This window comes from Salvelinus sp. IW2-2015, unplaced genomic scaffold (assembly GCF_002910315.2).
Source record: "Salvelinus sp. IW2-2015 unplaced genomic scaffold, ASM291031v2 Un_scaffold1752, whole genome shotgun sequence".
NCBI classification, from domain to species: domain Eukaryota; kingdom Metazoa; phylum Chordata; class Actinopteri; order Salmoniformes; family Salmonidae; genus Salvelinus; species Salvelinus sp. IW2-2015.
The window spans coordinates 46,988-63,882 of NW_019943133.1; the positions used below are offsets into that span (position 1 = coordinate 46,988).

A 16,895-nucleotide genomic window follows, 5' to 3' on the forward strand; every position below is an offset into this window, starting at 1 on the left:
ATGCTGGCTGCCATGTGCGTGTGTTAAATCAGTGTGTTTGTGAGTGAGTTTATATTATTTACATGCCTCATAAATGTTTCATCCATGCGCATATGTTCTCCAAATGTGTATGACTGTCGAATGTTTTGGGCTTTTGTGATTTTGTATGTTAGGAAGGTCATATTTTATGTATGTGGGCCTAAAGGAAAATGTGTTTATGTAATGTTTGCATTGTTTGTGTGTGTACACATGGTAGATATCCAGCACTCACTGGATCTCTGTCCTCAGTCACTAGTCAGAGGAAGGGGAGGGGGGGGGGGGGGGTTACAGCCTACTGTAGCTAGAGAGGAGCACTAGCTAACCAGCCTAGCTATCCTTGGATATTAATCCTCATTACGTACACTCACACATATAAAAATATACACACACACGGTCACAATTACGCAAGCACACATACATACATTCGATGACCCCTCTCTTCCCGGGGATTACACAATTTCAGCACACCATACATTTCATACAGTGTGGGCACTTATGGAAGCCATGTCGATTGAGGGTAGAAGAGATGCTGCAGAGAGAGTCAGATTTGCACTAGCTATATACACTGAACAAAAATATGAACAAAACATGTAACGTGTTGGTCCCATGTTTCATGAGCTGAAATAAAAGATCCCAGAAATGTTCCATAAGCACTTAAAGCTTATTTCTCTCAAATGTTGTGCAACAAATGTATTTACATCCCTGTTAGTGAGCATTTCTCCTTTTGCCATAACAATCCATCCACCTGAGAGGTGTGGTATATCGAGAAGCTGATTTAAACAGCATGATCATTACACAGGTGTACCTTGTGCCGGGGACAATAAAAGGACACTCTAAAATGTACAGTTTTGTCACACAATACAATGCCACAGAAGTTTTGAGGGCGCATGCAATTGGCATGCTGACTGCAGGAATGTCCACCAGAGCTGTGCCAGAGAATTGAATGTTCATTTCTCTACCATAAGCCGCCTCCAACATCATTTTAGAGAATTTGACAGTCCAACCGGACTCACAACCACAGACCACGTGCATGGCGTTGTGTGGGCGAGCGGATTGCTGATGTAAACGTTGTGAACAGAGTGCTTCATGGTGGTGGTGAGATTATGGTATGGGCAGGCATAAGCTACGGACAACGAACACAATTGCATTTTATCGCTGGCAATTTGAATGCACAGAGATACCGTGACGAGATCCTGAGACACATTGTCGTGCCATTCATCCACTGCCATCAACTCATGTTTCAGCATGATAATGCACGACCCCATGCCGCAAGGATCTGTACACAATTCCTGGAAGCTGAAAATGTCCCAGTTCTTCCATAGCCTGCATACTCACCAGACATGTCACCCATTGAGCATGTTTGGGATGCTCTGGATTGACGTGTATGCACTGAATCGACGTCAGCGTGTTCCAGTTCCCGCAATATCCAGCAACTTCGCACAGCCATTGAAGAGGTGTGGGACAACAGTCCACAGGCCACAATCATCAGCCGATCAACTCTATGCGAAGGAGATGTGTTGCGCTGCATGAGGCAAATGATGGTCACGCCAGATACGGACTGGTTGTCTGATCCACGCCCCTACCTTTAAGAAAAAAATATATCTGTGACCAACAGATGCATATCTGATTTCCAGTCATGTGAAATCCATAGATTAGGTCCTAATTAATTCATTTCAATTGACTGATTTCCTTATATGAACTGTAACTCAGTAAAATCTTTGAAATTGCTGCATGTTGGGCTTTATATTTTTGTTCAGTATACAGTATTATTCAGACATACACTGGGGCAGGCCTGATAAAGAAACATTGGGTAAGAAAAGGTCAGAGAATATGCACAAGAACTTTTGGTTCTGAGATGCGGCGCAAACCTGGTCCTGCCCCTGCGATTGCTTATTTATTATGGGTTGCTCATCACTGGCTACTGGTGTGCAACCAACAGCTCAATGTCACATGCGTCAAATACAACAGGTGTAGACTTTACCGTGAAATGTTTACTTACGAGCCCTTTCCCAACAATGCAAAGTACATTAAAAAAAAAAAAAAAATTGAAAACATTTGCAAAAAAGGAAATAGTAACACAATTAAATAACATTAAGAAGACGACATACAAGGAGATGTGAATTAACGAGGAGGCGGAACACACCTCAATTCAAACTGTTAGAAAATAATTTGAAATTGACAAGTTGAAACGGCCTATAGATAATTAGCAGGGAGCGTGCCTTGGTTTGAGGGCAGCGCGGGTAACTGTCTTGTTGCGTAACGATCACAATTTGGAACAGTGCGAGCATTCTGACATCACGCCTATGACAAAGCTCACACGGGGGCGACGGTTTCGAGATAGTGGCAACTCGCGCGTGAAAAGGTTAAATAGGCTACAGTGTGTAGGGAAAAGAGGAATAAACGACGAGTGTTTTGTTTGACTCTGTTGAGCCATTTTCTTTTGCCAAATTACGTTGATGTTGTGTTTGCCGCAATATAATAAAATGACCGGTAGGTCTATAGTGCTGCTCGCAGTCAAACCATGAAAAGGAAAAACCAAGGAGGGCGAGATACAAAACTTGATTTAATGCCGCAACATCATAACCTGTTTTGTATTGTCCATATAAACAATGACTTGACTTAGGCCTACTTTTGATATTACCCCTAATAAAGTTAAGAAACGTTTGTGAAGGTGTGGTATGGGAATTAGGATTAGCTATGCAGGTCTAATAAAGGCTAAATGTACAAATTAGCCTCCTTCTGTACGCCTATATTTGTACAGCAGTAGTAGCCTATCTGACAAGTATAAAGCAATGCGTGTCGGGAACATAACTCTAGCTTTTTCTCGGTCACTCTAGGGCCAGGCCTAATCTTCTCTTTCTTTCATATTTTAAATATTAATATCATACAGTGGATGACTAGGCATACTGTATATGCATGCAATGCCTGGCTGCATTTAGCTCTCAAATCTCCGACAGCTGAACCACGAGGTGGACAATTATTGTTTTAAGGACAATAATTAAAAACCAATGAAACAAAAGACTATACAGTTTAGAATTTTCTACACATCGAAACACAACAAATCTTTTTATTTGATTTGTTGTAGGCAGTTTTTAAGGAGAAGTAACTGTGGATCATTTGGCCAATATGATGGAGCTGGGCAGTGCCCAGTTGGAGGTTTCTTTCTACTCTCGGATCTTGTCATATCCGAACCAGCCACGGGTCAGTTTGGGTCTGTTTTTCCACGTGTCTGACTGTCTTCGGGTCCATTCGGAGCGTGTCTCATTTATGTATTTATGCATATCGGGTCAGGTTGGAAAGCCACGGATCTATTTCGACCTCTACTCTGAGTTAGTGGATGTGAGTTAGTGGCACATGGTCACTACTGACTTCTGACTGTGAGTTAATGCTCACTGATGACTGTTAGAGGTGAGGAGTGTGTCGGTACTGGCTATTAGTGGGTCAGTGTTTTAGTGCTAAAGACTCGCGCAGGAACATACAAACATGAGCGCGCATGCACACACCAAGCCATTGAGTTTAGTTAGTAGAAAAGGAGAGGGTTTAGAATGAAGACAATCTGGTTAGGACTGAAGAAGTGCACTACTGTCTCATTGCTGCAACTCCGTACGGGAGAAGCGAAGGTCGAGAGCCGTGCGTCCTCCGAAAACACGACCCAGCCAAACTGCTTCTTGACACAATGCCCGCTTAACCCGGAAGCCAGCCGCACCAATGTGTCGGAGGAAACACCGTACACCTGGCGACCGTGTCAGCGTGCACTGCGCCCGGCCCGCCACAGGAGTCGCTAGAGCGACATGGGACATCCTGCCGGCCAAACCCTCCCCTTACCCGGACGACGCTGGGCCAATTATGCGCCGCGCCAATGGTCTCCTGGGCGCGACAGAGCCTGGACTCGAACCAGGATCTCTAGTGGCACAGATAGCACTGCGATGCAGTGCCTTAGACCACTGAGACACTCGGGAGGCCATGAGATGAAAGAGATTTCTAATGTGGAGTTAGAAATGGAGTATGTCCTTGTACTTATGGCTCACGTACCTGATGGTCACAGGATTTTTTTCTTGTTATTTTTTGTTGTTATTGTTGAATTTTGTTGTATTTATTGAGGTAGGAAGAGGAGACCGGAAAGGTAGAAGAGATTGCGATGAAGAAGGATCAGATTTGAACCCATGCCGACTCTGGTATGTGTGCCGGGTTCACAGCACTAACCGCTGGACTACACAGGCCACATAATTCTTCATGACTGAACCTCCATCCTCAATGTCCTTGTTTTCAGACATACTGTACATACCGGTACACACTGTGATCCTTTGCATAGTGTGTCAGCTTTAGGACGTTAGCATGCTATAGTTAATGCATTACGTGTATGCTCAGTTAAATTTCTCTCAAAGGGATCCTGTGATGTTTGATCAATTCAAATAGTGTGTATGTTAGAGGTTGACACGGGAGTGAAAATTCATTCCAGTTCCGTATTGTCCTGTCAATTTTTTCCCCCGTACTGTCCTTATCCCGCAACAGTTCTATAACCCCAGAACTTTCCTGTTCATCCAGATAAAAGTATTTAGCCGCAGAAATCAGAAATAACTTCCTTAGGTAACTTCTCATCTGTCTGTCCCCACTCTGCGTGGGAGTAGCCATAGCAACTGCTCCGTTTGCCTGCTTCTCAGCGCTCATGAGACAGTCGCCTGCATAGTGCGCACCGCTGATAACGATCACATTACGACATTTTGGCAATGAAGGCAGCCCTTCTAGTTACCCAGAGTCGGATGAATTTATGGACATGTGCAAATGTGTATATCTCTGTGTGCATCTGAGGTAAAGTAGTGACTGGCTACAACTGGAGCAAGGCGCGAGAGTGTGCCGACGGAAGGGGGAGGGGATCATTTATTTGTATTAAGTCAACTCTTTTAGGCCTACTGCCAGTTCCTGTGGAATGTCAATCCTGTCCTGTCCCGAATTTGACTCTCCAACTTCATTCCCATTCCTGCCGGAATCCAGCGGGCCCCGCTAGACCCGCAGGCGTCTTGTTCCTGTGTCAATCTCTAGTGTGTGCGTGTGTTTTGCGTGTGTGAGTGGTTTGCATATACAGTGCGGTCTGAAATGATTGACACCCTTGATAAAGATGCGCAGAAATGACAGAAATAAAATACAGCGTTCAAATACTGAGCTATATTGTATGCTCAAAAACAAGTACGCTTTTTTTCTGAAAGATCAGGGTCAAACTGATTGACACCCCTGTTTTCAATACATTTCAGTACCTCACCTTGCGAGGATTTTGGCACTGAGCATTTTTCTAAAATGTTTTATGAGTTCATCCAAACAGAATCCTTTCAGATCCTTTGTCTGCACTTACTGTATGGACTTCAATTCAAAACACAGGCTTTTCAATGGATTTTAAGTCCGGAGACTTTGCTTTTGTGGCCAAATAGCTCTATTTTCATGTCATCCAACAAATGTAAATGTAAACAGCATTGGAACCAGTGCTTTGGTTAGAGAACATGAAAATAGAGCTCTTTGGTTACGCACACCAGTGGTGGGTTTGGTGTCGAAATGAGAATGCATGAGCAGAAAAGAACCCCATACCTACTGTAAAATCTGGTGGTGGGTCTTTGATATTATGGGACTATTTTTGCTTCCGCTGGTCCTGGGGCCTTTATTAAGGTTAACAGCATTAATAGCTTTACACAGTACCAGTATTTTAGCCAATGACCTGTTTGTCTCTGACAGGAGGCTGACACTTGGCAGCAAGTGGATCTTCCAGCAGGACGATAACCCCGAACACACATCACAATCCACAAAGAAATGGTTAAATGGCCACAAAATCAACATTTTGCAATGGCATCTCGTTCTCCGGACTTGACACCCATTGAAAACCTGTGGATTGAATTGAAGAAGAGGATTGGAGGGCAGTCCATAAGCGCAGACAAAGGATTTCAAGGACCTAGAAGGATTTTGTATGGAGGAACGGTCTTTATTAAAAAGAAATAGCCTTTATTTAACAGGCTAGGACAGTTGAGAACAACTTCTCATTTACAACTGCGATCTGGCGAAGATAAAGCAAAGCAGTGAGACACAAACAACAACGCAGAGTTACACATGGAATAAACAAATGTACAGTCAATAACACAATAGAAAAGTTTATATACAGTGTGTGCAAATGAGGTAAGATTAGGGAGGTAAGGCAATAAATAGGCCGTAGTGTCGAAGTAATTACAATTTAGCAATTAAACACTGGAGTGTTTAATGTGCAGAAGATGAATGTGCAAGTAGAGATACTGGTGTGCAAAGGAGCAAAAAATAATAACAATATGGGGATGAGGTAGTTGGATGGGCTGTTTACAGATGGGCTATGTACAGGTGCAATGATCTGTAAGCTGCTCGGACAGCTGGTGCTTAAAGCTAGTGAGGGAGATATGAATCTCCAGCTTCAGTGATGTTTGCAGTTCGTTCCAGTCATTGGCAGCAGAGAACTGGAAGGAAAGGCGGCCAAAGGAGGAATTGGCTTTGGGGGTGACCAGTGAAATATACCTGCTGGAGCGCGTGCTAAGATCCATCCCAATGTGTTTTCCAACTCATAAAACATTTTCAAAAAAAGCTCAGTGCCGTTGTCCTTGTAAGGTGAGATACTGAAAACAGGGGTGTTACTAATTTTGACCTCTAACTTTTTGAGGAAAAAGATATTACTTGTTAAGGAAAATCTATTTCTCTGAGCAATTGTTAGTATAAAATAATCGAATGTCCTAATTTTATTGAGCACACAAAATAGCTCAGTATTTGAATTATTTGATAGATATTTGCTCATCTGTATGTGTGAGTAGGTGCCTGCGCATACATGTGTCTGGGTCAACACATACAGTTGAAGTCGGAAGTTTACATACACCTTAGCCAAATACGTTTAAACTCAGTTTTTCACAATTCCTGACATTTAATCCCAGTAAAAATTCCCTGTTTTAGGTCAGTTAGGATCACCACTTTATTTTAAGAATGTGAAATGTCAGAATAATAGTAGAGAGAATGATTTATTTCAGCTTTTATTTCTTTCATCACATTCCCAGTGGGTCAGAAGTTTACATACACTCAATTAGTATTTGGTAGCATTGCCTTTTAAATTGTTTAACTTGGGTCAAATGTTTCGGGTAGCCTTCCACAAGCTTCCCACAATAAGTTGGGTTAATTTTGGTCCATTCCTCCTGACAAAGCTGGTGTAAGGTTTGTAGGCCTCCTTGCTCGCACACGCTTTTTCAGTTCTGCACACAAATTTTCTATAGGTTTGAGGTCAGGTCTTTGTGATGGCCACTCCAATACCTTGACTTTGTTGTCCTTAAGCCATTTTGCCACAACTTTGGAAGTATGCTTGGGGTCAATGTCCAGTTGGAAGACCCATTTGCGACCAAGCTTTAACTTCCTGACTGATGTCTTGAGATGTTGCTTCAATATATCCACATAATTTTCCTACCTCATGATGCCATCTATTTTGTAAAGTGCACCAGTCCCTCCTGCAGCAAAGCACCCCCACAACATGATGCTGCCACCTCCGTGCTTCACGGTTGGGATGGTGTTCTTCGACTTGCAAGCGACCCCCTTTTTCCTCCAAACATAACGATGGTCATAATGGCCAAACAGTTCTATTTTTGTTTCATCAGACCAGAGGACATTTTTCCAAAAAGTATGATCTTTGTCCCCTTGTGCAGTTGCAGACCGTAGTCTGGCTTTTTAATGGCAGTTTTGTAGCAGTGGCTTCTTCCTTGCTGAGTGGCCTTTCAGGTTATGTCGATATAGGACTCGTTTTACTGTGGATATAGATAATTCCTCCAGCATCTTCACAAGGTCCTTTGCTGTTGTTCTGGGATTGATTTGCACTTTTCGCACCAAAGTACGTTCATCTCTAGGAGACAGAGCATGTCTCCTTCCTGAGTGGTATGACGGCTGCATGGTCCCATGGTGTTTATACTTGCATACTATTGTTTGTACAGATGAACGTGGTACCTTCAGGCGTTTGGAAATTGCTCCCAAGGATGAACCAGACTTTTTTTCTGAGGTCTTGGCTGAGTTATTTTGATTTTCCCATGATGTCAAGCAAAGAGGCACTGAGTTTGAAGGTAGGCCTTGAAATACATCCACAGGTACACCTCCAATTGACTCAAATTATGTCAATTAGCCTATCAGAAGCTTCTAAAGCCATGACATATGTTTATGTAATTTTCCAAGCTGTTTAAAGGAACAGTCCACTGTTCCTTTATGTAAACTTCTGACCCACTGGAATTGGGATATAATGAGTTATAAGTGAAATAATCTGTCTGTAAACAATTGTTGGAAAAATGACTTGCGTCATGCACAAAGTAGATGTCCAAACTGACTTGCCAAAACTATAGTTTGTTAACAAGAAATTTGTGGAGTGGTTGAAAAACGAGTTTTAATGACTCCAGCCTAAGTGTATGTAAACTTCCGACTTCAACTGTACATGGGTGTTCATGGTGTGTTGTCAAACATGTACATTCATGCGTATATGAGAGAATGAATGAGTTCGATACATATTTGACACGTGTACATCCAGTGTTTAATTTCCCGTTTGTTTCCCGAAAATTCTACATGTTATCAGGAATATCCTTGAATCTCCACCAATTCGTCGACAAAGTGGGTGATTTTAACGCTCACGCACAAAGTTCATTATGGTGTGTCTTGTCCTTACACTCCATTTTCCATTTTATCCCGCCCCCGTTCTATGTTGTCTCTCCTCTGTGATTGGCTGTGAAGTAACTGACATACTGATCAAAGGATTTGGTCACACATGTAATATATTCACACACATATATTCCCACTGGAAAATCAAGTAGTTTGTCGAGGATGTACAGACACTCTCTTCTCCTCCTTTCCTCTTTTCCTACAACTGTCAGGTTCATGTATTCTGATGCAGCCAGTGTTGGTTACATACTGTACATGTATAGAGATGGATGTATTTATGAACTCCCACTTCCTTATGTATGCACCGGCTTATGCCTCTTGTGTGGGCACACCTTCTTCTCCTCTCTCAGTATAGCGGTCTGTTTCCCTCTCTCTCCTTCTCCTGTCTCTCAATATAGCTGTCTCTGTTTGTCTCTCTCCTCTCTCACACACTGATACAAATACACCGATACACACACACACTGATGCACTGGTATACACACAAGCCCCACGATTCAATGAACGAGTGCATGGCTATGTAAAGGGGACCAATGGGGTGTAACCTACTTAGTAGGGCGTCTTTCATAATGTATGAGCGGGATGGAAAGCGGCGAGCACCGACGAGGCATCTTCATCCGCTTCCTCTCGCTTTGATCTAGCTCCCTGTCTCTCTTTCCCCCCTTTCTCGCCGTCACTCTCTCTCTCTCCCTCTGTATCCTTTGAACGTGTTCTACCCAGTGCATTGTGCTAAAGCTCAGGGTAGAGCCCGCCGAAACTCAAATTCCCAGGTGGGATCTGTGAGCGGCAAGACGGATGTAGCCACGCCTTTATGCATGTTATTCCTTCTCGGGAAAGGACGGATGGGTGGGTTGGTATATGGACGGAGGGGTGAATGGGTATGTTTGAATAATTTGAGCACGACAGCCATATATACCAAATACAGGAGCTGCTGGAAAGTAATACGTGGTCTGAATCAACTACGCTTTGTTTTGTTCCTGTAAGGGCACTTCATCATGTTTTTTAGAGGTTTGATAATAATGCTCTGGTGCACTTGTGACGGCAGTCTTGTTCTTATCCCAGACCTTCACCAAGTATCTCTAAAAGGCCTCTTCATCTCTCCCCCTCCCCTCCCCTCCTCCCCTCTCCTCGCCCTTCTAACACAAACATGTCTGAAAGCCCAGTGGTGTTTGGCTGTTTTACGACGGGGGCCTAGCCGCCCAGAGCCCTGTGTGTGTGTGTTTGTGTGTGTGTGTGGGCCGAATTCACAAGCGGGGGAGGGGGCTGACAGCAGTGGAGCACTATGCAGGAGATCACACATATGCACGCAAACAGGCACGCGCACACACTCCTGTCGGCGGATGGCTTCACAAGGTGAGGCCTGACGGCGGAGGGAGCAGCACTTTGCGGGAGATCTATAAAAGTCCCCATACCCTGTAAAAACGGGCCCTCGTGCACCCAACGCCCCCCTCGCTGGGGCCAGGGCAGAACAAATGCCTCTCAGACGGCTACAGACATGACATGACAGACCGGGAGGGAGAAAAGGGCACTCAAATTATGTTTTCAACTTTCAGACAGCTCCGGGTCCAGACTCCAAAGAACAGTAAACGGTTCACTCCTTTGGCATGTCAATGCCAGATGGGTGAAAGAGATGGAAGCAAAACTGTCAGTTTTTGAACTACAATTACAGTGCATAGTAGTGGATGGTCTTACAGACATTATAGCTAGTCGTTACGGTGTGTAGCAACAAGGGGGTTTTGGGTTTATATAAGACGTGTTGTACAACATCGGCATTGAACGGCAGAACTAGGTTTCTCTTCCCTCCCTCCCTCCTCTCTTGGAAGGTTGCATAAGTTCGTCTCTGTCTCCTGTTTATTGAGGAGCGGAGAGAGAGGATCAGAAGGACTCTCTGATGATGATTCACCCCACAACGGGAGGAGGGAGGAGGGAGGCGGGGGGAGAGAGCAAGGTGGGAGCCCTGCTTCTAGTTGAAAACATTAGCGTTAACTAGAGGACCCACCGCACTGAATATGCATTTGCACCCCTGTCTCTATGTCTCTGAATATGCAGCAGTGAGTGAATCTCTCTCTAACCCCTTGTCTCTCGCTGTCTGTCTGTCTGTCTGTCTCTCTCTCTGTCTGTCTGTCTCTGTTTCTGAAGGAGGAATGTTGCCCGTCTGCCACAGGTGCGTTGCCGAGACTGAAAGTGAGTCCACCACGGCGATAGGGGTTGACCTGGGGCAACCCGGGTTACGGTGAGAACTAAAACCAGCCAGCGTCATAACGATCCTCCTCCTCCTCCTCCACTCCGTCGTGTTGTTGTATGAGCTCTGCTGAGTCACCGGAGAGAGAAAAGCTGTTACCATCCAATCCTCCCAAGGCCTGAGATGTCTACCCAATCCTGAACAAGGGATCTGGAGTCCATTGGTGCCAGATGATTCTGCCTAGCGACCTCCCTTAGTATTTATGTAATTGGTGTTTCATTCATGGTATAAAGCTTAGTGGCCTAGTCTACCTCTATTTATCTCAGTGGCACGCTCTTCACGACAAGGCAGAGGACCAGCCTTTTGGAAGAGAATAGCCTACAAGTTTCTCTGAGGCGTCCACCCGGAACATCGACATAACCCAACAGCTCCATTTCACACACCTACACAAATAGACACCGTTGTTGTCCACCGTCACCCACCACCACCACTTCTTAATTCATTGGATTACGTCGTCACCGGCGGTTGCGGTTGGGGGGGGATGTAGACCGTCATCACCACGGATACCTACAGGAGACTCTTTGGACTCGGCTCAAGGACCGCCGAGCAGAACATGGCGGGCAAGGGTAACCCCTGCCATCCCCCGGGGGGGCCAGGGAGTGCAGGGGGCACCACTGTCTCTGTGGGGGGATTCCCCATGCCTCACTACTCCTACTTCTTCCCCCACATGCTGGGGGGGCTGTCCCCTCCCACGCTGTCCGGACTGCCCGTCAGCGGATACAACACCCCGTCGCCAGCCGGTAAGTACCCAATCACATTCTGTTGGTGTATGTTGACATTAGTGAGTGATTTTAGAAAGGTTGTCGGGTACTGCTGATTGGCGTTTGGTTGGTTGGTTGAGGCTGTTGGCACAATGGCTGACTTGATCCATCTTCTATTTGTACCAAATATCAGCATTTGAAGTTTGACAAAGTTAGATCAATTCGGGGGGGAAAACGCAGGAAGTAAAACATTTGGCTGTGTACTTTCCAGCATCTCCTGTGTTACGTATATATGGCTGTCATGCTATATGACTTAATCAGATCAAAGTGGAGTCTATATAGAACTGGATTCCACATTAGAGGTTTGTGGAGGTGTGGAACATAGCCTTGACTAGTTGCTCCTGGCAATCTGGATCCCGGCCAGTTTTCATGCGGCGATGTGTCGAACTGAGCGAGCGGATTGGTCTGATCTCAATGAGGCAGCTCGAATAACCAACAGAATGTTCCTGGGCACAATGCCTCGGGAGGTGTGTGTCCTCGCTTGAACTGGCGGGTGGGCGCTCTCTCTCTGTGTGTACGTGTGTGTGTTCATGCGGTAATGGAGGAAGTGTGCGTCTGTCTGATTTTGTGAAGAGTGAGAAGGTGTTGTTCTGACTGTAGCAGGACTCTTGAAGCAGTTGTGATGGTAGTTAAAAAAAAAAAAGTTTATATTTTACCTTCACCTAGGCAAGTCAGTTAAGAACAAATTCTGATATACAATGACGGCCTAGTGGGTTAACTGCCTTGTTCAGGGGCAGAACGATAGATTTTTACCTCGTCAGCTCAGGGATTCGATCTAGCAACCTTTCGGTTACTGGCCCAACGCTCTAACCACCAGGCTACCTGCCGCCCCACCTGGAGTAAGGGAATATTGACAGGTAGGTGGATGTGATATGGGGCCACCCATCCATTCTACAAACATTATTTGATAAATGTCTCATATATCAACGTTAACGTTAATATTCGTTAGCAAGTGTAGTGTAGGTCCTTCATTGCCGCAGTACCCATTCTACCAGTAAACTGTCCAATCACAGCCAAGCTTACATCCGCTCTGTCCCAGCATGCCTTGCTGGGTGGCATCCTGGCCTCCTTTCCTCTTCCTCTCCTCCCTCTCTTCCCATGTCTGTATGGGGGAAAAATTCAAAGCAGCTAATGTCTCTGTCCCTCCACCCACCATGTCCCACCCCTGGTGGCTTCCATTCCCCAGATCCAGGCTGGAGCTCAGTCGAGAGGCTGAGACAGACAGACAGAGCCTAGAGTACAACAGCCTGTCAGAGCAGAGGGGCTCCCTGCTTTCCTGTGTGTGTGTGTGTGTGTGCGCGCAGAGATGGAGTGTGTTCTTCTGCCTGCCTGTCTGGCTGGCTGATGAGCGTGCTCCTCTCTTGGTGCTGAGAGACTAATCCACAGCTCCTGCATAGTGTTAGCTGACGAACAGCCCTCCCTCGCCGCCAGGGGCTAATTATTACACAGCCCCCCGCCACGCTCGGAGATGGCCTGGGTGAGCTGTCATGCGGGACAGGGACTCTCCGGAGATGAGAGGAGCTGGCGGGGGGGGGGCGGGCTGCGATATACACAGCCCACATGCTGTGTTTGAGGAAGCACTGAGAGGGGAGAGGGGGTGAGAAGCGGCAGTGGCATGTCCTACATAGAGACGTGCATTATCATTTGAAGAGGTAGCATGAGGCAAAGCTGTGTGTGTGTGAGAAGATGGAGTAAATTAAAAAATATATATATATATTTCACCTTTATTTAACCAGGTAGGCCAGTTCCGAACAGGTTCTCATTTACAACTGCGACCTGGCCAAGATGAAGCAAAGCAGTGCGACACAAACAACAACACAGAGTTACACATGGAATAAACAAACGTACAGTCAATAACGCAATAGAAAAAGTATATATACAGTGTGTGCAAATGGCGTAAAGAGGTAAGGCAATAAATAGGCCATAGTAGCGAAGTAATTACAATTTAGCAAATTAACACTGGAGTGATAGATGTGCAGATGATGATGTGCAAGTAGAGATACTGGTGTGCAAAAAAGTAAATAAAAACATTATGAGGATGAGGTAGATTGGGTGGGCTATTTACAGATGGGCTGTGTACAGCTGCAGCGATCGGTAAGGTGCTCAGATAGCTGATGCTTAAAGTTAGTGAGGGAATAATATATCGCTAACTTCAGAGATTTTTGCAATTCGTTCCAGTCATTGGCAGCAGAGAACTGGAATGAAATGCGGCCAAAGGAGGAATTGGCTTTGGGGATGACCAGTGAGATATACCTGCTGGAGCGCGTCTTACGGGTGGGTGTTGCTATGGTGACCAGTGAGCTGAGATAAGGTGGGGCTTTATCTAGCAGAGACTTATAGATGACCTGGAGCCAGTGGGTTTGGCGACGAATATGTAGCGAGGGCCAGCCAACGAGTGCATGCAGGTCGCAGTGGTGGGTGGTATATGGTGCTTTGGTGAAAAAACAGATGGCACTGTGATAGACTGCATCCAGTTTGCTGAGTATAGTGTTGGAGGCTATTTTGTAAATGACATCGCCGAAGTCGAGGATCGGTAGGATAGTCCGTTTTTCGAGGGTATGTTTGGCAGCGTGAGTGAAGGAGGCTTTGTTGCAAAATAGGAAGCCGATTCTAGATTTAATTTTGGATTGGAGATGTTTAATATGAGTCTGGAAGGAGAGCTAAAGGCTATCAAAACTGGTCGTCTAGTGCGTTGGGGACAGAGAATAAAAGGAGCAGATTTCTGGATGTGGTAGAATAGATTCAGGGCATAATGTACAGACGGGTATGGTAGGGTGCGGGTACAGTGGAGGTAAACCTAGGCATTGAGTGACGATAAGAGAGGTTGCATCTCTGGACGCACTAGTTATGCTGGGTGAGGTCACCGCATGTGTGGGAGGTGGGACAAAAGAGGTATCTGAGGCATGTCGAGTGGGACTAGAGGCTCCGCAGTAAACTAAAACAATGATAACTATCATAAACAATAGTATACAAGACATATTGACAGAGCGAGACATAAGGCGAGGCATAAAGCAATCACAGGTGTTGATTGGGAGAGCTAGCTAAGACAACAACGGGTAAGACAACAACAGCTAATCAGCTAAGACGACAACAACAACAACAGGTAAAAATGGCGATGACTGGGCAGAGAGGGTCAGTTAATTACACTAAGTTCGAGGCTGGGGCCGACAGATAAATAAACTAAATGGAGTACCATGATTAGTGAACATTCCAGCAGGCATCAGCTATGTAGCCAGGTGATCATAGGGTCCAGTGAACAGCAATAGATGAAACAGGGAAGCCGCTAGGTAGTTGTTACTACGCTAGCAAGCGGGAGACACGGCGTTAAAAAACAAACAAATTTTTAGGCCGGGGCTAGTAGAAGCGTCTGCTCCGACGTCCGGCAAAGGCCGATAGAGGGCACAACTGATGGAATTATGTCGGCAGACCAGTCATGATGTAACGGCGGGGCTCTGTGTCGATTAAGGGTCCAGGCCAGTTGGCAAAAGAGGTATTGTAGCTGGAGAAATTTAGTTTGCTAGTTGGGAGATGTGCCTGGCTCGCGGCTAACTGGTGCTAGCTTCGGGACAAGGGCGTTATCCACTATAGCCACTCGGTAGCAGCTAGCTAGCAGCGATGATCCGATGCAAAGGGTGATCAGCGATGATCCGATTCTAGTCATGTTAGTGAAGAGTCCGGAGGCATCAGCTGTGTAGCCGAGTGATCATAGGGTCCACTGAGCAGGCCGGGAGATGGTCCTGGCTCAAGGCTAGCTTCGGGGCTGGGCCACTTGGTGGCAGCTAGCTAGACGCGATGATCAGGAGTAATGGTCCAGTGCTTACGGCAAGAATCCGGTGTTGTAGTGGAGAAAACAGTCCAATATGCTCAGGGTTGATAACGCGCTGTGCAGGCTGGCAAGTTTTATCCATGCTAAAAGCGGCTGGTGTCTGTGCTAAAGGTAATGGCCGCTAGCAGTGGCTAACAATGACTAAATAGCTAGTAGCTAATTAGCTGGTTACCTCCTGATGGCTAGCTTCTGATGGCTTTTCTGGCTATAAGGTCTAAAAATAGCAGATCCGTATCACATTGGGTGAGGCGGGTTGCCGGAAGGTATATTTAATTTAAAAATGAAAAAAAAAATATATATATATATATACAAAAAAAGACGAAAAAAAACAATTAACACGGGAGAACGTCAAACAACGTCTGCACTGCTACGCCATCTTGGAAAGTCTTGGAAAGAATGTTCTTCCCCTTTTGCCTCTTTTTGACATGTTGTTGAAAAGACCCTGTCAGTCAAAGCCTCTACTCTGTCCCTAGAAAGTTGGTTCCACGCGCTAATTGTATTTTCCATAGGTATACACCCTCTGCATAAACCACACCTAAAACGTATTACTCAAGAATATGTGAAATTGTGGACTTGCCTCTCAAACCCTAGCCGCTCCTCATCCTCTTATCACACCACCCCATACTATCTATTCTAACCTTGACCCGAGTTATGTCATGTACATTGCGCTAAGGTATACAATTTCCTGCCAGCATTATTGGTTAAAGCAGGGATTAAGGTCTTATTTCCCAATAAACTGGGATAAAAATCTACAATTCCAGGGACATGCCTCTCCCGTTCTGTCTCCCCTCGTAACCCGTGGAGATCATCCCCGATTCGCCTCGACAGGGCAAGGAGTGTTAACGCCACCCCGCGAAACACTCCATGACAACCCCCCCCCCCCAAAAAAAAAACCTCACACCCTCTGTAGTCTGTATAAAACCCTCAGCCTCAAATGTCAGACTGTTTCCCTCCCTTTTCTCAACTCCCGTTGCCTCCTCTTCCTCCTCCCCCCCCTCCCGCCATTGCCAGCCCTGCGGGTTATGACATGCACTTGAAAGTGGGCTAATTGAATGCAAGGGAAGGGCTGGCTGTGGAGGTTGTGTTCTCCAGGTCCAGACCCCAGTGGGACTGGGGAATGGTTAGCGTGCTAATTACCGATAAGGCCTAGCTGATGTGCTCAGGCTGGGATTAGTTGGAGCAGTAGCAGAGCTGGATCAGCTAGCCCCAGGGTACTCCCCCTTTCGACACAGCTCATCTTCTCGTTCTCTCTTCTCTCTTTCATCACTCCTTACCCTCTTCCACATGGTTCATTCTCTCTCTCTCTCTCTCTCTCTCTCTCTCTCTCTCTCTCACACACCGTCTCCTCTCGCCCTCACCTCCTTCCTTCCTCCCA

The 16,895-nt window shown here is 45.8% G+C and overlaps 1 protein-coding gene across 1 annotated transcript in view; it reads left to right on the forward strand.

The window, feature by feature from the left end:
- The window catches only part of LOC112071869 (retinoic acid receptor alpha), a 131,886-nt gene that overhangs the window by 23,716 nt on the left and 91,275 nt on the right, over positions 1-16,895 (forward strand). Inside the window, exon 2 of the mRNA XM_024139300.2 lies at positions 10,831-11,673. Coding sequence (XP_023995068.1) covers positions 11,487-11,673 — 187 coding nt within the window. The 5' untranslated portion in view covers positions 10,831-11,486. The remainder of the gene's footprint in view (positions 1-10,830; positions 11,674-16,895) is intronic.